Source organism: Hippopotamus amphibius, chromosome 2, assembly GCF_030028045.1.
Source record: "Hippopotamus amphibius kiboko isolate mHipAmp2 chromosome 2, mHipAmp2.hap2, whole genome shotgun sequence".
NCBI classification, from domain to species: domain Eukaryota; kingdom Metazoa; phylum Chordata; class Mammalia; order Artiodactyla; family Hippopotamidae; genus Hippopotamus; species Hippopotamus amphibius.
Window position 1 is genome coordinate 23,708,861 of NC_080187.1, and position 27,691 is coordinate 23,736,551.

General features: G+C 38.4%; 1 protein-coding gene across 5 annotated transcripts in view; it reads right to left on the reverse strand.

Moving 5' to 3' along the window:
• MUSK (muscle associated receptor tyrosine kinase) overlaps nucleotides 1-7,012 on the reverse strand; it is an 88,385-nt gene extending 81,373 nt beyond the window's left edge. For all 5 annotated transcript variants that reach the window (XM_057722827.1, XM_057722825.1, XM_057722824.1 and 2 more), the window contains exon 1: nucleotides 6,934-7,012. In XM_057722827.1, coding sequence (XP_057578810.1) covers nucleotides 6,934-7,012 — 79 coding nt within the window. The remainder of the gene's footprint in view (nucleotides 1-6,933) is intronic.
• Between the last annotated feature and the right edge of the window lie 20,679 nt (nucleotides 7,013-27,691).

The following is a 27,691-nucleotide window of genomic DNA, read 5'->3' on the forward strand; positions in this document are numbered from 1 at the left end:
AGGAATGAAAAACACAAAAGACATGCCTAAATAAATTAAAACAGAAATGTTGGAAATAAAGAGAATGGAAAATATATACAAAGTAAACACTACTCGAAGCAAAGTGATGAAGCAATAAAGTAGTGCTAATATAAGAAAAAGTGGAATATAAGGTGATAAGCAAGCCCTTAAAGAATGAAGAGAAACACTACTTAATGATAAAAGGAAAAACCCATCAGAAAGATACAACAATCAGGAAGCTGAATTATTTAAAAATTTAGACTCAAAGTCCAAATGAAAATTAATATTACCAGAAGATATTACAATGAAGTAATAGGCTCCTAAATTTTTAAAGAAAATTATAACACACACATACACAAGAGAGTAGCAAAATGCTATAATCATTTATTTCCTAGTTGTGAGCATTATGTGTAATCTTGTATTTTTGTTTTGCTATACCTTACAGGAAAGTATTACAGGAGAATACTAAATAATATTAAAAATATATATAAAATTAATATATATTATCTTCATAATAAAAAATTATAGGACATAAATCAGAATGCCACAGAAATGTTAATTTTCCAATGCAGTGGAAGCAAACTTGTAACTGATAACAGTTTGAGAAAGTCAGTCTACTAAGAAAAAAAGTGTAAAGAGTAGCCCCCGCTCACTGCAAGCAGAGAAAGCTGGGATGCAGCAACAAAGACCCAATGCAGGAAGGAAGGAAGGAAGGAAGGAAGCAGGAAAAGATTTTTCTAAACAACTAGTGAATGAAATAAGCAATCAATTGCATAATCACATAGATCTTGAGAGATTAAAAACAAAAAATCTTATAGTAAGGTCATGGGATGCAGGTAATGATGGGCCCAGAGGTTAACTGATAGTATTGAGTGCTTTCCTTGTTTAAAAAGAAGGACTACTGAGGAACTAGACAGTGAGAGGCTCTAGCACAGGGCTGAATTCAAATCCCTACTCTATCACTTCCCAGCTCCACTGAGTCACTTAACTAGTTGCCTTGGCATCTTCAGCTGTAGACTGAGATAAAAATAAAACCGCTGCATAGACTTGTCATGAGGATTAAGTAAATGAATATACATAGTGCATTTAACATTGTCCTTGGCCCATATGGAATGCTCTGTGTTACTTGATTCTATAATTTAGAGGCAGGATCCTGAACTATTCAGTTGTTCTCTTGGTTTCTATATTACCTGCAAATTACCAATGATACTTCTAGGAATCTATCCCAAGGAAATAATCCCAAAATGGAAAGGCATATAGATAAATTTCACTGCACAAAACAGATTAATTGTACTAAATTGTACTAATTATATGAAAGTGGAAGAAGAGGTAAGCACGCAGCTTTGTCTTCTAGATGGCTTGTACTGGCTTGCAAGAGTCAAGTGTTAATTTTTCAGAAATTTAACAAGAATAATGGGATACAGCCATTATTAAAAACTAAATTATATAAATTTATGATTAAATAAATTGTTAAAAACAAAGTGATAATACTCAACATTTATCACTTTAATTATTTTACTACATTTTACTATTATCTATGTTCTTGGGGTTATTTACATCTAATGTTTGTAGAAATTGTACATACAGGTGTGCTACTGTACATCTCCCAACTCAGTGTTTGTTGGTACCTTGAAATTGGCTGTGATTGGAGCATTTACACTACAACAGTCAACAATTGCAACATATCAGGGCCTTCTTTTATATCAGAGAGGCAAATGTTCAACATATACAAGCAACTGTTATCTAAACAGGATACTATTTACACACTCCCTGTAAAAGGTATTGAAAATATAAAATATGTTCATGCTTTAGTGGCAGGTAGCAGAATTGCATAAACAATTTTATTATGATATCTTTTTTTAGGGTATGTAGAAAAAAATGGATGAAAATGTATCAATATGTTAACGGTCCTGGAAGTATGGATGACTTTCTATTTTAAACTTTTGTATATTTTGTTTTCAATATCATTCTTAATGGCCATGAATTATTTTTTACCCAAAACCCCAACTTTATTCATTAGTTTTTTTCTCATTCAATATGCAGGTGCAAAAGTGACAGAGGTAACAGACATAATATTATTTTTCCAATGAGGCAACACAAACTGTTGAGATCAGTTAAGATCAAAGAAGTAAATCTTAGAATGTCTTGACAAACTTAGATGTAGAGAAATACATGAGCTGTTACTAAGAACAGCTTCCCTTAATGCTCAGTGGCATGACAGTTTTATGTGAGATTTTAGCATCTAAAATTGATTAAAAACCTGCTATCAGCCATGCATTATACTTTTCATTCATGATCTCATTTATTTATCACAACAAACACAAAGGCAGATACTTTGATTATTCCCATTGGCAGATAAGGAATGAAGGCTACGAATGGTTCAATAACTTGTCTAAACAAAACAAAAGCAGGAAGTGATAGAACTGAACTTCAAGGTTAAGTTTGATTTAAAGTTCCTATCTTTTAACTCTAAGCTATACCATGTCTTCAGTGTGGTACTAGTTACTCACAGAAAGGGGGAAAACATAAGATTGACATCAATATCAATATCTACAGGCAGAATATAGTCGGTTAAGTCCACTTTGCCCATATTCCAAAATTATCCAAACAAATCTGCTTTCAAATTTTTACTGACACAGTCACATAGTTGTATTTAATGATATTTGTAGACTCAGCAGACTGTCTCCTGTTGGCTTGCAATCTACTATCCAGCTTTCATCTCAGCCAGGGCCTGTTTAAACTAGGACACTATTTCTTCCCTCAGTCCAAGGACCACATGAACAACAAACACATAAAAATGAATGCAATGCTTTTCTGTACCCAAAGAGTAACTTAACTTGAATACTAGCTGCTGGGTGAGAAGGATATATTACCCTTTTATGGGCTCTAGCACATGGCCATTGACATTCCAACTTCTGATCAACCAGCTGCTGATTGACAAGACCAAATGATTGAATAAACAAAGTCAGGTGTATTTGCTACTTTCTGTTCTAGTAAAATTAGGGCTCAGATTTGGAACATATTCTTGCTTTTCTAACATCATGAATGCAGTATTGTTTTTTCAGTATGAGAAAACACTTTGGTGTTGGAAATTTTTCAAATCCCCCAAAGAAAGAGGATATTCAGTATTGCTTCTCGTTTGGCATATCTTAGAAACTGACACATTTATTCTGCTGGTGATGTAATGAAATATAACTTTTTTTTATTATGATGTCTTTGGAACTTGTAATGTTCATTGATAATCTCAATTATTATTATCTCACTTATTAATGCCGTATCATTAATTCTTTGTCACACAACACACTCTTGGTCCTTGCCTTTGGGAATGACACTGGGGACAGGCAGGTAGGAATTCTGGGTCAGCCTGTTAGAATTTCTGAAATGACCTCCTGGGGACATTCCTTTGGACTTAAGACATGATTTCATAGGGACTCATCTAAAATGTGCTTGCTCCCCAGGAGTGATCATTTCACCAGTCATTGACAATCCTTAGCATGGTATGTAACACTGTAAATTGAGCAGTGGTACGTACTTCATTTCTTGAGGAAATTGAGACTTGTAGTGACTATGTACTCTCCCTAAAGACACACAGGAAGGCATTGGGGACTAGGAAAAGAAACTTGGTCTTAACATTCTCTTCCAGGCCTGAAATATCCTTATTTCGCTTTCTTCATTATTTGACCTAGACCATGTGGTATGTTGCCGTATAATCTCAGCTCCCTTACTCTAGTCCTTTAGCTGCACTGACCCTGGAAAGTACCAATCTTGAACTAATCCAAACAGCTGTCCTTACTGCTCCTGTATTCATAAAGTATTGTTGGATAAAGTGAAACCATGGTGCAGATCAGGGCCACTCTGGGGGTGCAGTCCCCAGTCCCTGCAGGTCCTCACCATGGACATGTGGTCCTTCTAATTCTCTGGTCCACTTCTCTCATCTTCCTGAATGGGACCACTTCCTTCAGGTCCTTTACTCATCCCTCACTTGTCACTTTCCCCCAATAACCTCACATCCTATTTCACTGAGAAGTTGCCTTTCACCCCTAGAAGTATGGTAGAAATCTTGCCATTTCTGCTCTTTTTCTGTTCTTTAAGGTCAATAATATATAAAGTACTGTGTTTCCCCAAACATGGAATGAGTTACTCTTTCAATGTACGTCAGTATAAAACATTCATCCAGGACTTGGTGTCCTGGATTTCAATGACAGCTGTGCCTGCTCTGACTTAGTCATATGTTGAATCTGTGAATCCTATCCCTGTAGACATACGATTTAGAAGAAGAAGGTACTAAAATATATCTAAAGATAAATCACTTAAGACTCAAGAACTTCTAGGTATGGTAGTAATGGGGTAATTTTAAAACTGGAATTTGAACAGGAGTTCTTTGTGCATATTAACAAATTCAGGGCTGTGTACATGAATTCCTATACTCCTACAGAAAATCCCACTATACACTTAATATTCCTTGATAAAGTGTTAAGTATTATTGAAGAATATGGTTAAGGTGAATGTTCAATGAAATGTATCATGTATTTTCATACATGATGGTTTATAAAATTCTCCTCCTTGTGGTCTGATACTGAGCTCATGATTGAAAGTATCACTAGTTGAAATGGCTCAGAAAAATAGTGACTTTTCCCTTTGTCTTTGAACATTAGGAATCTCAAACTAAAATTGTAACAATAAACTATAATTCTAAAAAGTTGGTTATTAATTTTATTGGTGAAATCGTATGCTGATGGTTGGAAAAGAATCCCTGGAATACTCTTGCACTATTTTAACTGTGTCAATTTATTTTGTGATGTATTATACTGTAGACACCTTGATTCATTCATGATAAAGAACTTAGGAAAAAGGTATACCATCTAAAAAGCCTTTACCCGTTATTGCCTTCTGCCAAGACTAAAGAAAACAACTAGAGATATTTTATGTAGAACAATTTCATTACTTTCAATAGTATTAAAATAATCACATATTAATGTGTTTTTGTACCAATATAGTCCATGCACTTCAACTTTTCAAATTTTAAGGATTGTGTTTTCATGATAATGTTTATTCTCAGAATTGGTAAGTGTAGTTAATGCACGTTTGCTCTTCCAGGCCTGGTGTTTTGGCTAAGGCTGATGTTAAACCCATATTAATTTAGATTTTTCAATAATACTCAAATACTCTCTTTGAGTAGACTAGGCAAAAATAGTGTTTTAGTTTTTTGATTTTACAATCTAATTAAAGCCGTAAATAACTTATGAACAAATAAACAAGCTTGGGGTAACCATCTGGCTATTTTATTTAGAAGTCAGGGGTTTGGCTTTGTTACATTTATGCCACCATATTTTGAAGTTTTCAAAAGAGATATAGTGTGCTTTACCTGTAAAGTTTGGAAACTACATATCATCTTTTTCTAGAATATAAATTAGGAGGTTGGGTTTGGTTTTTCTTCATTTACAAGATTCTAATTTGAACCAGAAATCAATTGTCCTGCTCCTTGTAAGACTGGATTTCAATAAATTTTAGCATTTAACCATGTCCTGTTTATGTAAGTCCATGGTTTAGAATAGCACAAACACATTTATAACGATCCGTAAGTCTAAACTTCCAGGTGCTGCCTTTCCGGACATCCGTTGTACGATCAGGAAGTATTAAAATAATCTGAAGCCAACGTTAAGTCTTTCTGGCTATTATTAGCTATTTGAAAAGATCTAGATTCTCTTTTATTTGGAGCTACCTTAATGTATTAGTCGACAATTAGACGTTTAAATACATATGAAGATACCGTTCTGCTCACGTAAAATAGAAAAAAAAAAGCAACAAAACAACATAAGCCTATGAAATGTGACTATTTGTGAAGAACGCTGTGTCTTGTTAGCATGTGAACTTTGACCTCGCAGTTCCAGAAATTCTAATGAACCACAAAATCTAAGCTACGTTTCCCATGTACATACAATATATTACCTTCACTTACCTATACAATACAAACCTGTTCAGTTCTTCAGTAAAGTAATATGAAGGGAAAATAATTCTTTTGAGTGTGTCATAAATCACAGAACTCTCTACTCTACTGTAATACATTTAACTTGAAAATTCTTTAATATCTTTCAATCTGCTTTCTCATGTCTTTGTAAAAAGATAGCAATGAAGCCCTCAGTCACTTCACAAATCACCTATTTTCCTGTCTTTCTTCCTGATTTGAAATACGCTAGTCTCAGTTTCATGATACACTGGCCAGAAACTGTGGACATTCTTGCTACTGCAACAGGTGTTTGTCAGTTTCTTAAGTTGCTTTCCTTTCCCCTGAGGTGGTGTTATTTCCGGTACATTCCAAAGGCTCTGAAAAAAACCTTTCACGTCTCTTGCCAAACCAAATCATGACTCCAGCCTCAAAGTTATTGAGAACCCATTGTTCTTCAGGCTTTTATCTTTTAGGTACTTGTGGGTGTCTTTCTCTGATTCCAATTTGGGAGGAGCTAAAATATTAAGAGTTTTGCAAAGCTGAAACTGAAAATGGAAATGATTTGTGTTCAGAAGCAAACACTCTGGATGTCTGGCAGTGGGGTTGATTATATTCCTGGCAAACCTGATGTGAAAAGGTTTTCACCATCCATTTAGACCACCCTGAAGTTTGACATACACATAAACAAACTGACCTCGATAACTTGCAGTCTACCTGCTAATGTTTCCCCTACAGCTGAGGGCTCCGCATGCGCTGAATGGCTGAATTTTTTATTGCAGAACTTAAGCAGGGGAGGGATAGAAGTAGAATGGAGACCATCAATCAATTGCTTATTTATACAGTTTTCTCCCTCTCCATACACTGCACCTCTACCTCACCAAGTAAAACCCAAGCCTGCCATCATATGAATCAGTCACGATCGCAACACAACGCATGCACTTTAGAACGGTGACAAGGCAACAGAAGACAAGATCGCTCAAACCAACCTTTTGGAAGTTTCTCTGTCCCGCTGAAGGCAACCAAAGTAAGAATATGTACCAGTGGAATGTTGACGAGCTCTCTCATGATTAATCCAGGCTCAGGCAGCAGAAAGTTCTTTCTGGACAACGCAAGGAAAATGCCCCCACAGTTTACATTTTAAAGCATAGTTTGTTCCAAAAGGGTCGTCTGCTAATGACTGTTTGTGTCAGCAGCTCCACTGGCTCTAAGTATAATCAGGAATTCTCAGACTTGGCTGTAATGATGGACACGGCCAGCTGGTGAGTATCCACTTAGGCCAGTAATGCAAGTGTAGGGCTGGAGGAACAAGGGAAAGAAAATCCTTTCAGAATCCCTTTTAAGACAGTGGCAGAAGGACAATACCAGATGCCTTTTGCAACCATCACTGTATTCCCTGAGGTATAGTTTCCCTGATCTTCTGAGTCAGCTCACCACCTCTCCTGCACTCGCCCCAAAACCCTGGGTGTATCTAACTGTGACTCCTCCCCATCTCTCACTCCCCCTCCCGTATCCATCCCATTACAAATTCCTACAGATTGCACCAACTCGATATTCCTTGATTTCCTCCCCTCCTTTGATTCCAGCTAGTCTAACCCTATCCCAACCTCCCTTTCAGACATTCATCTTCTTGGAATGACAGTGGTAACCTCCTGTCTATTCTCTCTGCCTTGTGTCTTACTGTCCTCTAATCTCTTTTTAGATCACCTGTCCTGCTCAAGTCTTCCGTGACTCTTCATCACATAAAAAAAAAAAAATTCAAATCTCTCTAGTATGATATAGGAAGGTTTACTGGACTCTGCCTACCAGTTTTGCCCCAGCTGTTACAATCATGCTTCTAGTTTAATATTTAGCAACCTGGTTCCCTGTACACATCTTTCCTGCCTCCATGAATTGTTCCTACTGTTCTCCCCTCTTGGAATGCTTTTCCCTCCTCTCCACCCAGTTAACACCTATCTCAGCTTGAACATCATCTCCTCCTGGGAGCCATCCTGGAGCAAAACTCCCACATCTTCCTGAAGTTGCCTTAGGTATACCTCCTCTGGACTTCTCTATTATTGCACTTACCACATGGTTTTAATATTTTTTTCTGCTTGTGTTGGTGTCTCCCTCATTCTTTGGTTTCAAGAGCCCACAGGGTCAGCAGCCATGGGCTGTCAATAGCAGCACGTTCTTCCAAAATGTTCTCCTATGCAAATTGCCTTTTCCCACTGAACAATATGTCTTGGAGACTTTTCCATGTTAATATACAGCACTACCTCATTATTTCTATTGGCTACGTAGATTTCTAAATCTTGGATGTGTGATGGTATATTTAATCATACCCTAGCAATGTATGAGAGAATCTATTTCTGGATACCCTCATAGACACTTACCTTTGAATTTTTTCATTTAAGTAGAAGGTGTGTCATTGTTTTAATTTACATGTATTCCACTCTTACTATTGGTAATGAGAATTTTTCATGCATTTGTTATTTTCCTCTTCTGTGGCTTTTGTCTATTTTTCCTCTTAGGTCATTTTTCTTTTTCTTATTAATTTATAGGAGTTTTGAAAAATACTCTGGATGTAAATACTTTATATCATTGGTCCACTGTATATTTTGCAAATATTTTCTATGTAGAATAGCTTTACTACCTAGACATAGTGATTGCTTCAGAAATGGGGTTAGGGCTAAAGCCAGCTTATGGCTCAAGGTCTCCCTGGTATTTTACTGGACCTAATACAAAATAAGCTCCTCCTTCTTAGATCACCACCTGTGACGACCAAGAAAGCCAAGGCTGTTGGAGGTTTCAGGCTTCATTAACAAGAAATAGTGTGCAAAGCCAAATCTATCCATTGGGTTTCCTTGTGTTTGAAATTAATGTTTCTTTTTTTTTCTTTGCTTGGCTAATATGAATTTCATTCCTTAAATTGCAATCAAAATAATCCTGATATAATTTTAATAGAAGAGATATAAATTTGGTGTCGTTCCTGCTCTGAGAATATGCTGTGCATGTGGTGTATTTCATGGGAAACTCTGATGTTAGCAGGATGAGCACTTTTTTTTTTGGTGTGAAATTTAGGCATCAGCAGGACCAACAGAGTGGCTGTCGTTCCCATAAGTGGCGCTAGGGGAAGCACAGGGCTGTAGAGGTTTGGGTGACCATAGATTTATGAGCTAAAGTTAAGCTCATTGTCACCACCAGCCATTAATAAAGGGAAGTCCAAGATGAATGACTCCGAGAGCCTCTATTCAAATGTCCAGGAGGAGGATTTGGGAGTGAGCACTCTCCATCCTCTTTCCCTTTCCCCTAAAGTATAGAACAAGCACTGGTGGTGCCCATTTTGAATCCAAAGGGAATTGTACCCTCTAGACCAATGACCTCAGGAAATTATCCCCTACTTCAAATTCCAGCACAACCTGAGGCTGAAGGTGACAACAGTACTGTGCGAAGCTAAGGGGAGACAAAACTTTTTTGAGGGAAAGCCAGAATGTATGGGTTAGGGCTGGTTTAAAATGATTGTCTATTTCTGTTTTGTATATAAGTTCATTTGTATCTTTTTTTTTTTGTAGATTCCACATATAAGCGATATCGTATGATATTTGTCTTTGTCTGGCTTCCTTCACTTAGTATGATCATCTCTAGGTCCATCCATGTTGCTACAAATGGCAGTATTTCATTCTTTTTAATAGCTGTGTAATCGATTGTATAAATATACCACATCTAAAAAATGATACAAGTGAATTTACGTACAAAACAGAAACAGACTCACAGACATAGAAAACAAACTTATGGTTACGAAAGGGGAAAGGTGGGGAGAGGATAAATTAGGAGTTTGGGATTAACAGATGCAAACTATTACATATAGAATGGATAAACAACAATGACCTACTGTACAGCACAGGGAACTATACTCAATATTTTGTAGTAACCTATAAGGAAAAAGAATCTGAAATAAATATATGTATATATATATACATATATATATAATGTATGTGTAACTGAATCATTTTTCTATATCCCTGAAACTAACACAACATTGTAAGTCAACTATACTTCAATTGAAATCAATCAATCAATCAGTCAATCAATCAAATGAATCAGTCGTTGGCTAAGAGAAGCCTGTGGAGAGTGTGGCTTAGGCATGAACGCTGCAGCAGATGCCAAAGTGTAGCAGCTGGAGTTGGCATCCAATTATGGTCCTTGCAGCAGTTGCATGGAACCTGGATACAAAATGGCCTTCCGTCTTATAATACAAGCAGACCTTTTCCTTATAAAGCAGGCTCACTCAGCCACAGAGAGTGGAGAGTGGATGCCAGCCAGTTATTTGGCTTCTTTCTTGGGCATGTGGAGAGTAAATGGGGCCGATGACCAATCTTCCCTTCAGTAAAATGTACTCAGCCACCAACTAAGCTTGTCTTGCCACCTCTGGTATCTCTGCTTCTTCATCTCAAGAGCTGGTCAAGACAGCAAGTAGCACCATGCTGAGTCATATCTTGAACTTGACGCCAGAATTCAACCATACAGCAGCTGATGAGAATGGCCCCATTCCTGCTGGAGTCAGCACATCAACAAGTTAATGCTCCTGGTCTTCACCCTGCTCTCATACATCTGGTGAGGCTTGGCAAGGAGCCCCTTCTAATTATCACAAAGGGCAATGACCCTGGTTCTCTGCCTCACTGGTCAGCTGATAATGGGTCAGAAATGCCACATGGATTGCCCTCTCCAGAAAATTCCTGGGAAGTCAAAGAGAGATTCTGGAGTTCTATTTTTACAAATGGATTTAATGTCTGATTAAATATGAGGATGGCAGTTAGAGATGCATCAATATTTTGGGAATCTATACCTTATGAAATTGGGAGGGACTCTTAAAATGTTCAATGAATGAATGAATGATTTTAACTACCTACTGTATGCTGAACATTCAGCAGGAATCAATGGAAAAAGAAACAATGGTGATGGAGCGAATATTATACAATTACATCATTGAGCTTGACCTAGTCTGAGGGCTCAAGAAATGCTTCTCTGAGAAGGTGCTAGTGAGGCTTAAACCCTGCAGGATAAGTAAAAGTCAGACAGCTAAACTAGGGAGGTCTAGGAGTGGACCATAACAGGTAGTGGGAGAAGAATGTGGAAATGATCCAGAACATGAAGTAGGTGATGTGATGGAAATGAAAGAGGGTCAATGTGTTTGTAGTATAGAAAGTGAAGGTAAAACCTACAGAGGTAAGTAGAGGAGGCATTCAGGATCTTGTATGTTTCAATAAGAACTTCATTCTAAGAGCAGGAATAACTCATGGGAATGTAGATCACAATTAAAGCTATAAAAGTGAATCAGCTTTGGGGCTTCCTAGGTGGCACAGTGGTTAAGAACCCACCTGCCAACGCAGGGGACATGGGTTCAAGCCCTCCTCCAGGAAGATCCCACATGCCGTGGAGCAACTAAGTCTGCGTGCCACAACTATTGAGCCTGTGCTTTAGAGCCCATGAGCCACAACTATTGAGCCTGTGTGCCACAACTACTGAAGCCCACGAGCCTAGAGCCTGTGCTCTGCAGCAAAAAAAACCATGGCAATGAGAAGCCCATGCACCACAATGAAGAGTAGCCCCCAGTCGCCCCAACTAGAGAAAGCCCATGTGCAGCAATGGAGACCCAACACAGCCAATAAAATAAATAAATCAATTAATTTAAAACAAAGTGAATCAGCTTTGCTAAGGCGAGAGTGTAGAAGGAGAGGAAACCCTAGAACTGAGCCATGAAACATCCCACACCTTTAAGAGCTAGAGAAGGAGACTGACAAGGAGCAGCTAGTGAGAAAGAAAAAAACTGATGGAGTGTCACAGAAGGAAAGGGAAGAGCATTTCCAGGAGAGCCTACTTTCCAGGAGTGTTCTGAATGCCACTGAGAGGTCGAGTAAGAAGGAATGGAAAAGTTTGCATTGAATTTAGCAACATAGAAATGATTAATGACGTTGATCAAGAGCAGTCTCAGGGAATAGTGGGGGATGAGGTGAGAAATCAGGGTGGTAGAGAGAGATGGAAGAGTGAATAAGAGGTGTGAAAATGGAGACAGTATGGGAATATGATTCTCTCAAGAAGAGTGACTATAAAGAGATGAAGGGATAGAGAGTTAAGCAGCTGAAGGGAGAGGTTCGATGAAGACAGAATTTATTTTTCATTTATTTTGAAGGTGTGCTGTGAAGGATCCTGCAGAGAGAAAGAAGTTAAAGACACAGGAGAGAAAAGAGAGAATAGAGAATTCAAGGTCTCAAGGAAGGCAGGCAGATAGGATCTAGCAATAGAAGATGATGAGGAAGGGATAAGTAGGGAAATCTGTTGGCAGGAATGGCAACGTTTACTGAGCCCTCATCTGATGACTTCTATCACTCTATCAAGTAGAAGATGAGCTCAGAGAAGATTTAAAAGTTATTCTAGAGAAGAAGAGCGCACCCAGTTGGGGTTGTTCACTATAGGGTTATACTGATTCTCACATACCCTGGTGTAATATTTTTCTCTAGCACTTCTCAGCTTTCTGCGTAATAGATGTTGAATGGTTAGGTTTATTTTGGAGATGGGGGAGGAACTGTATTTGTCAGTGATATATTATTATTCTAGGGAAGCAGCATTCCAAAAGAGAGAATGAAGTGTAATGGTAGGAAGCAAAGTGGCTGTATTTAGAAAAGAGATAGTCAATAAACAAGCAATGATACTGGCAGGACAAAGAAGCTAGGAAATGGACAATGGCAGCAAGCGATGAAAAGGGAGGGATTCAGGGATGTGGGTAGATTTAAGCCCGTTTAGGAGTTCCCCTTGGGAGCACAGCCCATGACCTGGGGCCGTCTTGCTTTTGTGTAGTTAAGCTCATTTCTCAGAGTGGAGACCAGCTCTGAAGCTATTGCTATTCACATGAGGGACAATGAGGTTGTGATAGTGTAGATGGAGAGAAAAGGATAGATTTAGGACAAATATGGAAAGGTGAATTAGAAGGATTTGTTCATAAAGACATCTCCAACTGGAAAAATTGAGTGAATGTAGAAAATGGAGTATTATACGCTAGGCTGTACCATTTTGCGTTCCCATCAGCAATGGATATGAGTTGTCGCCCCACATCCTCACCAGCATTGGGTGTTGCCAGTGCTCCAGATTTTGGCCATTCTAATAGGCATGTAGTGGACAGGTAAACAGTGAACTCTGGATCGTTATGATGTGTCAGTGTCAGTTCATCCTTTCTAAAACATGTACCATTCTGGTGAGTGATGCTGATGATGAAAGAGGTTTGCATGGGTTGGCCAGGAGGTATAATGGGAAATCTCTGTACCTGGTTCTCAATTTTGTTGTAAACCTAGAACTGCTCTAAAAACATAAAGTCTTTCTAAAAAAAGAATTTATGTAAAGAGTCAAGTGCAGTGATACTATTCATGTTTTTATGTTTCATTATAAATATTAAAAAAATTATGACAACTACAGATGTTCTTTCATGACCAAGAACTAATCGTAAAAACATCTTTGCAAGGAAGGCATTATCCTCTATTGCGAAGTTTTGTTTTTTTTTTAACTCAGTATTTGAGATTCTTCCTATGTTTGTGTGAGATCTGGTAGGAGGCAAGTCTCTGCTCTGCCTACAAAAGCTAAGAAAAGTGCATACTTACTCATGTGAACCTTGCTAGCTGGGTTTGGATAAGTGACTTAAGCTCAGACAATCAGACGCCTTTGCTGGGACTGTGAATCTGGAGGAAGCGCCAGAAAGAAAGAGGTAGTTAGAATTCATTCCAGTGGTGGTGGAATCAAGTGTTCGGTGGCAGTGGTGCCAAGAGCAGCATGCAGCCATGGCAGTGCCTCAGCAGTATCCAGTGTCCAGCGATGGCAGTGCCGGTGGCTGTGCCCAGCGTTCAGCTGCAGAGCTGTGTCACCCTGACCAGGCTGTTCCCCTGCTGAGATCGTGGCCCTGGTGCTTGCCACCTGACTGCCTTAGGTCCCTGCCTGGCTCTTCAGTGTTCCCAAGGATTCCATAAGCTACCCAATATCCTTCCCCAAAATTTGTTTTCTCTTAAATTAACCAGTCATTTTTTGTTGATTGCAACAATAAATGTCTATTTTGCAGATAAGAAAACTGAAGCTTTGAAAGGTTGAAAATGTGTCCCAAGTTTTGTAACTAGTAAATGATGGAAGCAGAATTCTAATACAGGTCTGTCTGGCCTCTAAGTATGATTCCCTCTCCCCCAGCCCCCAAACCACTGCATCCACAATGCAGATATAGTATATGCTGCATATGATAGGTGGATGTTTTAAAGGCTAAACAAGCTTAGAGGTTACACTAGTTAAGGTAAGTAGTGATTTTATCTTCTCTGATGAATACAAACTGAGAAATCAGGGAAGGAGCAAACATGGTTATCCAGTAACTCTGGAGGAAGGATGGAGATGGCAAATGCTGTCCCAAGATCACGTTGGACATGTCCTGCCATATGGAGGTGAGTCATCTGGGATTCTTTACACATTGGTGTGAACAGTCATAGTGAGCAGGCTGGCTTAGATGGTGACCCAATATGTATACATGACTACAGATGAGATCAGTCAGGTTTTTAGTGGGACTTAGCCAATAAACTCGGGAGGCAGGTAAGCATGTACCTCCTCCTCTCTGGGAACAAAAGTAACTTCCTCAGCAGGCAAAACTTAAATATTCCTGAACTTCTAGGAGACAATTCATGCAAGGTTTTCATCCAAGTCACTGCTTCCCTTCTACTTCCTGGTACCTATTAAAACAAAACAAAAACAAAAAAACAAAAGCAAAACCCCAGGGGACTTCCCTGGTGGTGCAGTGGTTAAGAATCCGCCTGCCAATGCAGGAGACACGTGTGGGTTCAATCCCTGGTCCGGGAAGATCCCACATGCCACAGAGCAACTAAGCCCGTGTGCACCACAACTACTGAGCCTGTGCTCTAGAGCCCAGGAGCCACAACTACTGAAGTCCGCATGCCTAGAGCTCGTGCTCTGCAACAAGAGAAACCACCACAATAAGAAGCCTGCGCACTGCAAGGAAGAGTAGACCCTGCTCGCTGCAACTAGAGAAAGCCTGCACACAGCAACAAAGACCCAATGCAGCCAATAAATAAATAAATACATTTATCTATTTAAAAAAAAAACCTTCAGTACTTACTGTCTTCCAATTTAATCTCATCCCGCAAAGTAACCAGTTTTCTATGGAGATGCGGGAGGTAATGATTTCCCTGTAAGAGTAGGAGATGATAGCATCAGGAATTACTGGCCCTAGAAACGTGGAGTTTCTTCACCGTATTACCAACATTCGTGCTCACTCATTGCTTTTGCCAGTCACAGGATTGTGAATGGGAGACTTGATTACTGGATTTTAACTACTTAGCCTACTGTCACCAATATTGACTATGAACTTCTTGTGCATCTACCTATCTTGGTGTGTTAGTGAAACCGAGGGCAGTTGTCAGTTACCATTAATAAATAATAAGCTGTAACCTGCCTTCACTGCATCAAGCTTGCTTTGTTTTTTTTTTTTTACAAAAACTCACATTTCCTCCAAGCCTCACGCAGCCTAAACAGCTAGATATTTGCCCAGGCTGCTTTTTGGAGACTTGGCGTCAACTGTGTCCGGTTTGAGCTTAAGTCAGTTAAGACTGGTTAGGACCGCTGACCCTCCAACTGGGCATGCGCGGGTGTCCGCTCAGTGACCTTTTGACGTCAGAGGGCCAGGAGCTCCACCCTCAGAACATGCTGGTGCTGCCCTTCTGAACGCGTGGGGCCCATGAAGACGGCGGTAGCTTAGTTGCGCCTGCGCAGAAGTAGGAGCGTCTCACCTTTTTCTTATCTCCAATCACCTTTCCCCATGTAAGTTCCCCACGCCCTAGCTTTACCCCATAAATATCCCAAACGCTTCAACTTTGCCAAGGCAGGTTTGCGGTTCGTTCACCCATCTCCTCATTTGGTTGCCTCCTGAACAAACCCTTTCTCTGCTGCAAACTTTGGCATCTCAGGGTCTGAGTTGCTGCACCCTAGGTGAGTGAACCTGGTTCGGTAACACTAACACCTAAGATGTCAGGCAAGTATACAACGGATGGAGAGGTTTTAGGGTTTGTTTTCTTCTTAGTATATAGAAGCATGTATTTCCTCCTCCGCTGGGACCTCAGTTTTTCATCAATTCTGTGTAGGTACCGTTAGTTCAGGTAATCTTGCATAGAGCTAGATATCTAGACTCTAAAGGGGAGCTACTTGTAATAGTGCCTCATTTACTCCTGCAGCAGTTTATGAAGACGAAAAAGAGCAAGAGCCACAGTTTTAGCAGAACTGCTGCTCCCCGAAATAGTGTGTGGTCTCTACGTTTAAGGTAAACCCAATAAAATTCCAATAGTATCTTTGGAAGTAGGAGAACTGATTTTAGGATGCTATATGGAAACTAAAAAAATAAAAAATGATCAAGGAAAGTTGTTGAAAAAATAGACTAACAAGGGGTAATTTGTTTAGCAAATGCTGAAACATTGTAAAAGCTTATAGTAATTAAAGTAGTGTAGTACTAGGCTACAAATAGATCAATGGAAAATGAATAAATGATAGATGACATCTTAAATCGGGGAAAAGGTAACCTATTATATCAACTGGGTAGCCATCTAAAAAATTATATATGTACCTCATATATTACACCAAAGTAAAATTCTAGAACAATCAAAAGTACTGAAAGAATACATGAAAAAAATACATGTGTATATTCTTGTGGGAAAAGTCTTTCATATGATACAAAACCTACAAGTCATACGAAGATGAATACATTTGACTACATAAAATTTTCAAATCTACCTTGGAAAACATATGGTCAAAAGGCAGATATCAAAAAGAAAAAAAAACTTCCTAAGGTAATAGATATCTCAGTATGTATCTTACTTGAATTTTCCTTAGCATATGACAATACTGGCCGGTTCTTTTTACTTGAATTTCTTTTTCTGCATAATGTCCTTTCTTGTTTTTCTTGTCAGTTTTTATTGTCTCCCTCTTAAAACCCTTTCTTTCCCATGTAGAATTTAAACATTTATTTTTTCCCAACGTTAAGTCCTTGGCATTCCTCTTTTGCACACATATTCTAAGAGTGGTTTTAGCCATTTTACAGCATTAGACAACATCTATACATGTATGACTCCTACACCTGTATCTTTGAACTAAATCTCTCTTTTGGAGACACCTGTATAGCTGGTTGCCTGCATGGCTGTCCCACAGCAACTGAAACTCGACAGTTGAGATATAATATTTTTAATCTTGAAAACGTTTAATATTCAACTAGAATTAACTGTGAGATCAGAGAAGACAGAAAACCTTCAGACTTTGCTTTCCCTCCTCATTACTGCAAGGGGCTCTTTAAGACAGAAATGTCATTTACAGGCCATATCTTCATAATGGCTTTCTACTGTTCTCATTTGAGCTAAAATATTTCTGGAAACCCACATATCTCCAGAAACTAGACCCAGTTCCAAACTCTTATAAATGAAGGTGTCAGTGGGAAAGTTGGAGAATACGTGTTTCCTCTTATTGGTGAGATCTGTGAAGGCAAGTACTTTAGAATAGCGACTGGCATATGGAATGAGTTTAATAAATAAGAGTTGAACATAAATTAAGAAACTTTTCAAGTTGATGTGGTTCTAAATTACCTGCAAAACATGATTTTCAATGTTAAAGTTTCCTTAGAGGAAGTTAGTAACAGACACAGTGCTAGTGCTATACAGTTATCTGAATCTTTAAATAAGATAGTCTCCATTGTTTGTCCCCCTATATACCCCAATCTCTGTATGGTCGTGGGAAGTTAGTTTGGGGAGTTGTGGGAAACAGCTTGGGAAGGTATTATGATTTCAGAGCTGATTGAATTTGATACAAAACATCATCCCAAAGCTCTCAAGACCTGGAGTCTAAATTTTTACCAAACAAAAGATCTGTCTTAATTTAAATGAATCGAAGATCCTAGTAACAGAGGAAACTGGTCCTAAGTCCCTACAGCATCAGTATGTCCAATACTGAACTCACCATCTTCCCTGAAACGTGGCAATTCCTTTATCTCTTGTTTCAGTCAGTATCACCGTCTTCTACTCAGCTTCCCAAGCTATTAAACTGTGAATCATCCCTGACACCCCTTTTTCCCCCCTTAACCTTAAATTGAATGTGTCTTATCAGATTTACATTCTGAAGACCTTTCTAATTTGTCCCTTTCTCACTGCCTTACTTTAAGCCCTCTTTAATTTATTGTCTGTTCACCACGGCAGGCCCTTAATGGGTCTCCCTGCCAATCGTTTCTCTCCACTGATATCAGAGTTCCTTCTAGTACACAAATTTGGCCACTTTGTTCTCCTGCCTAGAATGTTTTATGGCTTCCCATTGTTTTGGGGAGTAAACTCCACACTCCCTAGCGTGGCAAACCTCTGTTCACCTCTCCTCCCTCTCCTCTCATCCTCTCTTTCTCACACTCTTTGAGGAATAACTGCAGTGCCTTGAAATCACCACATTCTTTCTGGCCTCTCTGCCTTTTGACGTGGCTTACTTTCTGCTGAAATGTTACTCTTCTGCTTTCTTTTTTAAGCCAATCACAGCTTGTCCTTCAAGATTCCACCTGGTTCTTACCTCCCTAAGAAGCCTCATTTGATGCCTTGACCCAGGTAGGATGCTCTCTTTTCTGTTCTCATCAGCACTCCCACCCTGTGCTCCCCTCCCTCTATATCACAACACACTGTACAATAGAATTCTTACTGCTCGTAAATGTGAGCTTATTGAAGACTGATTTTTGTATCTTTTAACTCTGTGATTCCTGTGCCTAGCAGAGTTCCTGACGTATTGTACCCCGGTACTTCTTTTATGATGAGAAAGGAATAAATGAAACAATATCTTCCTTTCTTCCTAGGAATTTTAGGCCTTGGTGGTGGATTCTTTTGATAGGGGAGTGAAACATTAAAAGCGATTTCCTTGGCTTCCGTTCACAGGTCTTATTTTTCCCTTTCCTCCAGAGTAGCATTGGGAGTGTTAGGTCACGCAGAATTGCATTTTGCAGCTTGGGGAAATGATGGTTTGGAGGCATACTCAACACTGGAGAGAAAGCAAGAATGGAGTCATAGGGCTAGACGCTTGAAGTCTATGCTTTTGGTAGAGAAGAAAGAGTATCTATGTTATTGTATTTACCCAGATCATTAGGGGAAAATGGCAGGCAGGAATTCTGGGCATATCCTGTGTGCAGGATAAGAATGATTTTGATTTGGGTGTTCCCTGGCCTTTATCATTTGGGAACCTGAGGGTAGTGGTAAGCAAATGTCCTTCAGTTCCTCTTATAATAAAACTGGTACCTGAGTGCCCTGTAAGCTGCCCTTCTGTATCCTCATCTCTTCTGCTTTCCTCAATCTTAAACTTCATCCAGAGTTTCCTGAGACAGAGAGACACAGAGAAGACAGAAAACCACCATTTTATCCCCTAACAAGGATGACAGATTCATCCCTATTTCACACCACCTGTCTCTTTCCTTCTTCTTCATCATCATAACTGGTGTGTTCCAGATTCCTACCACATAGTCCTCAAAAAAGTTAGATCTATTTTCAGGGCACTGTGGACAAGATTGGACAACACGGCACTAGATCACCTCCAAAGGAAGCATCCCATTTCAAAAGTTTTATTTCTCAATTTAGTTCCAACCATCAGCACTGTTTACATATTCTGACCGTGCCTGAGAGACATACAATTCAATTCAGTTCAGCAGGTCATTGCGAGGCCTCATGCCAGGCGCTGGAATCCAAAAGAAACATCGACAACTGCTTCCACTAGGCCATGTGGCAATGTAAGGAGAGAAGTTCTTGGCAGGGCTGGGAGCACTGCCTGAATAGTGGTGGAGTGTTTAGACAGCCTCTTAGATAACCCCCAAACGTGGCATGCCCTTTTTAATCCCCTTTCCTTGAGTGTGGTCTGCATTTAATGCCTCACTTCTAATGAATAAAACACAGCAGAAGCAATGGTATGTCTCTTCCGATATTAGGTTATAAAAAGACTGGTCTTTCATCTGGGGTATTAGAACAACAGCACTTGGTAAGGTAGAAAGAGGAACAAAAATAATGCTCAGAGTTTTAGATTGACTACCTGGATGGATGTGGTGTCACTTACTAAGATGCCGAAGACTGGATTTTTTTTAAAAAGGGAAAAAAATAACAGCTTTAGAAGGAAAACGTTCTTAACCATGATTTTGGATTTAGGTGTGAAGTTTGAGAAGTTTATATGATATCCAAATGTCTGCTAAGCAGGTCAGACTTAGGGCTAAAGCTCAGAAGAGAAGTTTGGGATTCTGTATAAATTTGGGAGTTTTCAGCATATTGATATTGTTTAATCATAAGACAGCAGAGATTGTCATGGAAGAGCATAGGTGGAGCAAATTGGAGGCCCCAGAACTGAGCTCTTAGAACACCAACGTTTAGAGGCTGTATTGAGAAAAGTTAATAAGGCAGGAGAGAGTGAGAAACAATTGCCAGAGAAGTTGGAAAACCAGGTGTGTGCATTCTTGTGGGAAGAGGGAAGTTCCTCAAGCAGGACGAGCAGTTAATTTGGTCAAATGCTGCTGAGGGCTGAGGGAGTTTCGGGATGGGAAGTGTCCATCTGATTTTGCCACGTGGTGGTTGCTGGTGACCTTGTCAGGAATATTTCAAGCATGCAGATTTAAGGGCTCACATGAGGACAGAATAAAATCGCAGACATTTCACATGCTGAATTCTTAGGAGATCTCTGTGTTTATTAAATTTCAGTTTGATTTAATTTGATTTATGCAATCCTCATTTCCCAAAACGAAAGCATAATGTATTTGATTTTTTTTAATATTTTATTTTATTTTATTTATTTATTGGCTGCATTGGGTCTTCATTCCTGCTTGCAGGCTGCTCACAGGCTTTCTTTAGTTGCATCAAGCCAGGGCTACTCTTCACTGTGGTGCTCGGGCTTCTCAGTGGGGTGGCTTCTGTTATTGCGGAGCACAGGCTCTAGGCATGCAGGCTTCAGTAATTGTGGCACATGGGCTTAGTTGCTCCGTGGCATGTGGGTCTTCCCAGCCCAGGGATCGAACCTGTGTCCCCTGCATTGTCAGGCGGATTCTTAACCACTGCACCACCAGGGAAGTCCCAAGCATAATGTATTTCAACTGTTGACACCATATTTAAAGTAGCTTTGGCATTTGCTTCCCAAAATTATTAGCCCTCATTTTTGCCAGTTGACTAAACGATCAGAAAACGAATACAGTCAGCTCTCCCTTCTCCTTGCCTGGCAGTAATTGCTAGCTGCACACACAAACTATGATAATTCTTTATATGGTTGAATTCAATCATCTTAAACCAATTGGACAAGATGTTAGCTACGTCTTCTAGTATTTTCTATAAACAGCATAGTACACTTATAGTGATGTGCTGGATAAATAAGGGCTCAGGAAGTATGTACTAATGTCCTAGTGGCCTGGAAAGAATTTTCCAGTTTTGAAAAACATACAACCTCAGGGACAGAGAAGCCTTCATTTAGCCCCTCAGCAGCTCAGCAGCACAAAATAACATTTGGAAAATTACGCTGCATGCTGAATCAGTATGATGTGGTCAATGTATTCATAGTCTATTTTTGCAGTGATCTCTTTGAGCTGAATCAAGGATTAATAAATGTGGTTTATGCATAGCCCTGACACTCTCAGGAGATTTAATTTAATAAAAATATAAACCCACAGATAACTCTTATTTTGTAATGTCCTGGTAATCACCAGGATTAAGGTAGGCAGACCAACCATACCTCCTGCCCTTTTGCAAAGCCTGGATGTGTGTGGCCCATGGACCAGAGGAGAGGTTGCTTTCGGTTAGCCCAGGGCAAGGGCCAGACTGAACTGTGCATACTAGGGAACATTCTGGAGATTTTGAGTGGCGATCTGCATAGGGCTTTATGAATTATTGCAGTACATACTCAAGAAGACATTTTCTGTGGTTTTCTAGCTTTGCGAGTGAAGTAAGATTTTTGAGACGTTTCTATGTCAGTGGTCTAATAAACCATTGTTGGTTGCACTTCTCTGGATTAGGAAGTATTTGAAGACTGCAGGCATTCTTTGTTCACTGACATTTTCTTTTTAAAACTCTTTTTGTGTTTTTAGCCATTCATTGTAAAAAAAAAATAAGAAAAAGAAAACAATTATAAAACATTGAGAACAATAAAAACAGTAGTCAGTCATTTTATAGTAGTGCCTAGACTTAGCAAACAAACATTATTGCCGTTTGTACATTTATTCTCAAATTCTTTCATATTACATGTAGAGAAAATGTATGTTAAAGTTTGAAGAACACTGCACGTTGTTTTGTGTACATTTCTACCAACATTGATTATTACAGATTTTATTTTAATATACAGATATACTATTAATATCATCTGTGCAATCATTCTCCCATTTCAGTTATTTCCAGTTTCTAACCTTGGAAGTAAAATATCAGCATCTCATCCATTCTTGTTCATGTGATCCTCTGGCCTTTAGATATATATAGAAACAATTACTGAGTCTAAGTGTGTGAATATTTATGAAGCCCTTGATATATGTTTCCAAATTTCCTTCCAGATATTTTTACCAATGTCACCAATTTTCACTCTATCATGATATCATTTTTGAACTATCAGTGATAATTTTTTCTTTCACTTTGTTGAGATATAGTTGACATGCAGTACTGTATAAGTTTAAGGTGTACAGCATAATGATTCGACTTACATACACCATGAAATATCACAATAAGTTTAGTGCACATTCATCATCTCATACAGATACAAAATAAAAGGAGAGGAAAAAAAGTTTTCCTTATGATGAGAACTCTTAGGATTTACTCTCTTAACAACTTTCATGTGTAACATACAGCAGCGTTAATTTTATTAATCATGCTGTACATTGCATCCTTCGTACTTACTTATAACTGGAAGTTTGTACCTTTTGACCGCCTTGTCCAGTTCCCCCTCCCCCCACCTCCTGCCTCTGGTAAGCACAAAGCTGTTCTTCTTTTCTCTAAGTTTGTTTGTTTGTTTTTGAAGAATAATTGACCTACAGTGCTGCGTTAGCTCCTGGCACACAACAAAGGGATTCGATAGTTCTATACATTACAAGATGATCACCAAGCTAATTCTGGTTACCATCTGTCACCGTACAAAGATATTACATTATTATTCACTGTATTCCCCATACTGTACATTTCATACCCATGACTCATGGCTTTTGTAACTGGAAGTTTGTACCTCTTAATCTCCCTCACCTATTTCTCTCGTCCCCCCACTCCCCTCCCCTCTGGCAACCATCTGTTTGTTCTCCGTATCTATGACTCTGTTTCTGTTTTGCTATGTTTGTTCACTTGTTTTTTAGATTCCACATTTAAGTGAAATCATATGGTCTTTGGCTTTCTGTGATAATTTGATGGGTAAAATATGTATCTTTGTGTTGTTTTATGTGTGAAATGTAACCTTTTGCAATATGTGTATTGGCTGTTAATACTTGTGTTGTAGATTATGAGTTTTGTTCTTAGTCTCTTTTTCCTCAAAGATGTTTGTCTTTTTCTTATTTAATTTATAAGATCTGTACACGTTAAGAACTTAAATTATTATATGCGTTGTCAATCTTTTCCTCATTTATTTAGTTTGTCTTTTATGACTGAAAAAAAATTTTTTTAATTTTTGCAAGAATTAATCTATCATACTTTTTCCTTGTGCCCTCTACCCAGACCCTGCTTTTATGTTCATAAAAATTCTCTGGATTCTAAGAAAAGATAGTAACAACGTATATTCTCTTCTAGACCAACTAGGAGTTTCTTATTTTTATATTAAATTTTTCAATCAATCCAGAATTTTTCTTAGTATGATGGATGGAAAGGAGAAATATGAAATTATTTTTTAAAGTATTAATTATTAAATAATCTCTTTATTAACTAATCCATTTATTAAGTAATAATCTTCATTTATTAAAAAAATAATCTCTTATTCATCCCATTGACCTGAGATCTCATCTTTTTAGTGTATTCAATTCTTGAGGACAATAAGATGGTAAGGAAGGGAAAGGCCAAAAGGAATTACCTTGAGGGATGGCTAAAATGATTATACAGAGATTATACAAATATGGTAAACATAGTTTGGAACAACTTTAGGATCAGAATGGAGGGCCATGTTTGATTACTAAGGACTCCCATGAGCACATATTTGAGAGGAAAGATGCTTTATATTTGTGCATTGTGTTTCATTGATGTCTACCTATTCTTCATGCACTATCATATATGTAGCTTCACGCACCTAACGTATATATATAAAGCATATGTATAAATTGTATATATGGCAAAAAATTATAGAATTACTCTGAGAAATTGGCAAATCCATAGCCATTATAGAACCATTCCAACCATTGTGGAAGATTTTGACACATCTCTTTGTAATTGATAATTCGAGTGGAAAAGTTGTAGGCTTTTTCCAGTTTTATTGAGATATAATTGACAAAATCGTAATATGTTTAAAGTGCATAATGTGATGATTTGATGTGTCTATACATTGTGAAATGATTTCCACTACCAAGTTAATTAACATATCCATCACCTCACATAGTAACCTTTTTTTTATTTTTTGATGAGAGAGCTTAAGACTTACTCTCTCAATGCATTTGAAGTGTGAAATACAAGATTGTTAACTATGGTCATCATGTTCTACATTAGAGTCTCAGAACTCATTCATCTTATAACTGAAAATTTGTACTGTTTTACCAACCTCTCCCCATTTTTTCCACTCCCACGAATACAGAACGTGTCTTTCTCTTCCTGACTTACTTTGCTTACCATAATGTCTGCCAGGTTCACCCAGGTTGCTAAAAATGGCTGTATTGCCTTCTTTTTTAAAGGCTGAATAATATTCCATCGTATGTATAAACCACATTTTCTGTATCGATTCATCTGTGGATGGACACTTAGGTTGTATGCATATGTTGACTATTTTGAATAATGATGCAATGAACATGGGAGTACAGATATCTCTCTGAGATTATGATTTCATTTCTTTTGGATAAATACCCAGAAGTGGGACTGCTGGATCATAAGGTAGTTCTATTTTGAATTTTTTGAGGAACTTCCGTACTGTTTTCCACAGTGCCTGCACCAATTGATTTTCTTACTAACAGTGAAGAATGGTTCTGTTTTCTCCACATCCTTGTCAGAACTTGCTATTGCTTGTTTTTGGCTGAGAGCCGTTTTAGTAGGTGTGAAGTGATATCTGATTGTGGCTTTGATTTGCATTTCCCTGATGACTAGTGATGTTGAGCACATTTTCATGTACCCATTAGCCATTTGTATATCTTCTTCGGAAAAGTGTCTACTCAGTTCCTCTGCTGATTTTTCAATTTGTTTGTTTGTTTTTACTGAGTTGTACGAGTTCTTGCTATATTTTGGATATTAACCCCTTATCAAATATATGATTTGCAAATATTTTCTCCCATTTGGTAGGTTGCCTTCTCATTTTGTTGATGGTTTCCTTTGCTGTGCAGAAGCTTTTTAGTTTGATATAGTCCCACTTATCTATTTTCGCTTTCATTGCTTTACTTTTGGTGTCAAATCTAAAAAATCATAGTCAAGACTGATGCCAAGGAGATTTTCTCCTGTGTTTTCTTCTAGGAGTTTTACTGTTTCAGGTCATTCATTTAAGTCTTACTCCACTTTGAGTTAATTTTTGTGTATGTTGTAAGACAGATGTCTAATTTCATTCTTTCACATGGAATATCCAGTTTTCTGAATACCATTCATTGAAGAAACTATCCTTTCCTCATTGTGTTCTTATATCTCCTTTGTCAAAAATTATAGTTGACTATATGTGTATGGATTTATTTCTTGTCTGTCTGTCACTGGCAGATTGGCAGTTTCCTCTGTTCCTGCCCTCTGGAGGGAAAGAATTCAGTTGAGAGACATAGAGCAGTTTTAAGTAGCAAGAATTTTATTAAGCAGAGTGAAAGTACACTCCTGAGAAAGGATGAGAGTGGGCTGTTTGGAAACCAGAAGCAGCTCCACAATGGAGTAGGGTTGAATTTTTTTAAAGTGGTGGTCCCTCCCTGTGTTCTGTGTCATTTGACTGACAAGTTGATTGACAGCTGAGGTTATGTAACTTTTCTCCTAGTGCCCAGGTGCTTTCCCATAAGCACCCAAGTGAAACCCATGGGGGCAGTGGGGCAAAAACTGCAATGCTAATTTATTACAAATATGGCATAATGAACCCCAGGTTACTCTGAGTCACCTTTTAGGCCTTGTTGTGCCTGTGGCAACCTGCACTAGTGGTTTTATTTTGCTTGGTCCTGACATGGCTGGAAACTTAGCAGTGGTCCTTGACTAGAAGTGGGAGGATCTCTGGGCATGCTCTGATTACCTGTGTCCAAGTCGGGGAGGGAAAGATGACTCTGTCCAGGATGGGGCAAGACCCACTCATATCTGTTCTGTTCCATTGATCTGTGTCTGTTTTTATACTAATACCATACGGTTTTGATTACTGTAGCTTTGTAATGTGATTTGTGTGATGCCTCCAGCTTTGCTCTTTTTGCTTGAGATTGCTTCAGTTATTCAGTTCTTTTGTTGTTGCACATGAATTTTAAAATTGTTTTTTCTATTTCTGTGAAAAATGCCATTGGAATTTTGATAGAGATTGCACTGAATCTGTAGATTGCTTTGGATAATATGAACAGTTTATCAATACTAATTCTTTCAATCCAAGAACATGAGTTATCTTCCTATTTATTTCTGTCTACTTCAATTTCTTTTATTAATATTTTATTGTAGTTTTGTTTTGTTTTGCTTTGCTTCTTGTAAGAAGTCATTCAGCAAACAAGCTCTTTGAGTTTGGTCCAATTCTGAGATTCAGTGTGCACTGATTTAGTCTGTGGGATATTCATGCAGACATGGGTTAAAATCTTAAGGACTGAAAACAGCAGAGTTCCTATGTGAGAGAATAAGAAAGTGGAGATTCCAAAAAGAGAGAAGATGGACAAATTAAGGCTCAAATGTAGAAAGGCATATCAGAAAGTCCTGATTTGGGGTTTAATACCAAAATGTCCTTAAAGTTAAGGAAGGAGCAGATTTTATTAAATAAAATAAAAGTATTTTAACTTCAAGTAAAAACTGCTCAGTTGTGCATGAAAATAGGCTCTTTGAATAGCACCTACAGCTAATGATTAAAGGATACACTTCAGGTGTATATAGAGTGGGGGTGGGGATAAAAATGTAGTTGTCCTCACTTTAGTTGTTTTGGAATTGTGTTCTCACACATCATTGTGTGAGACTCTAACAACCATGTAAGTTTTGCCTTATAGCATTATATTCAATAATATATAGTTGTCCAATATGGTGCGTGCCCCATAGTGTTTATCAATAAAGCTTTAAAACAAATGAATACAATAATGGTTACCTCTGCTATTACAGAATTTTGTGTATTTATTATGTTCTTCCTCTTTCCTTCCTAAATTTGATAAAATAGCCACCTTGAGTATTGTTGTCCATAATTCATTGTTACAGCGGTGGCCTGCCCAAGAACTCAGAAATGAGGATAACACAGCTGCCATTAGAGTTAAGCTCTGTCACCCATACATAGGATCAGGGCACAGACAAAACATCCTGAGAAGATCAAGTGAATTCTAGTCTGGAAGGGGTTGAGTATGACTTCTTTTAATATATCCACATATTCTATAATAAGGGATTTTTTAATCAAAAAGATGGTTTGCTAAACCATGGAAACACA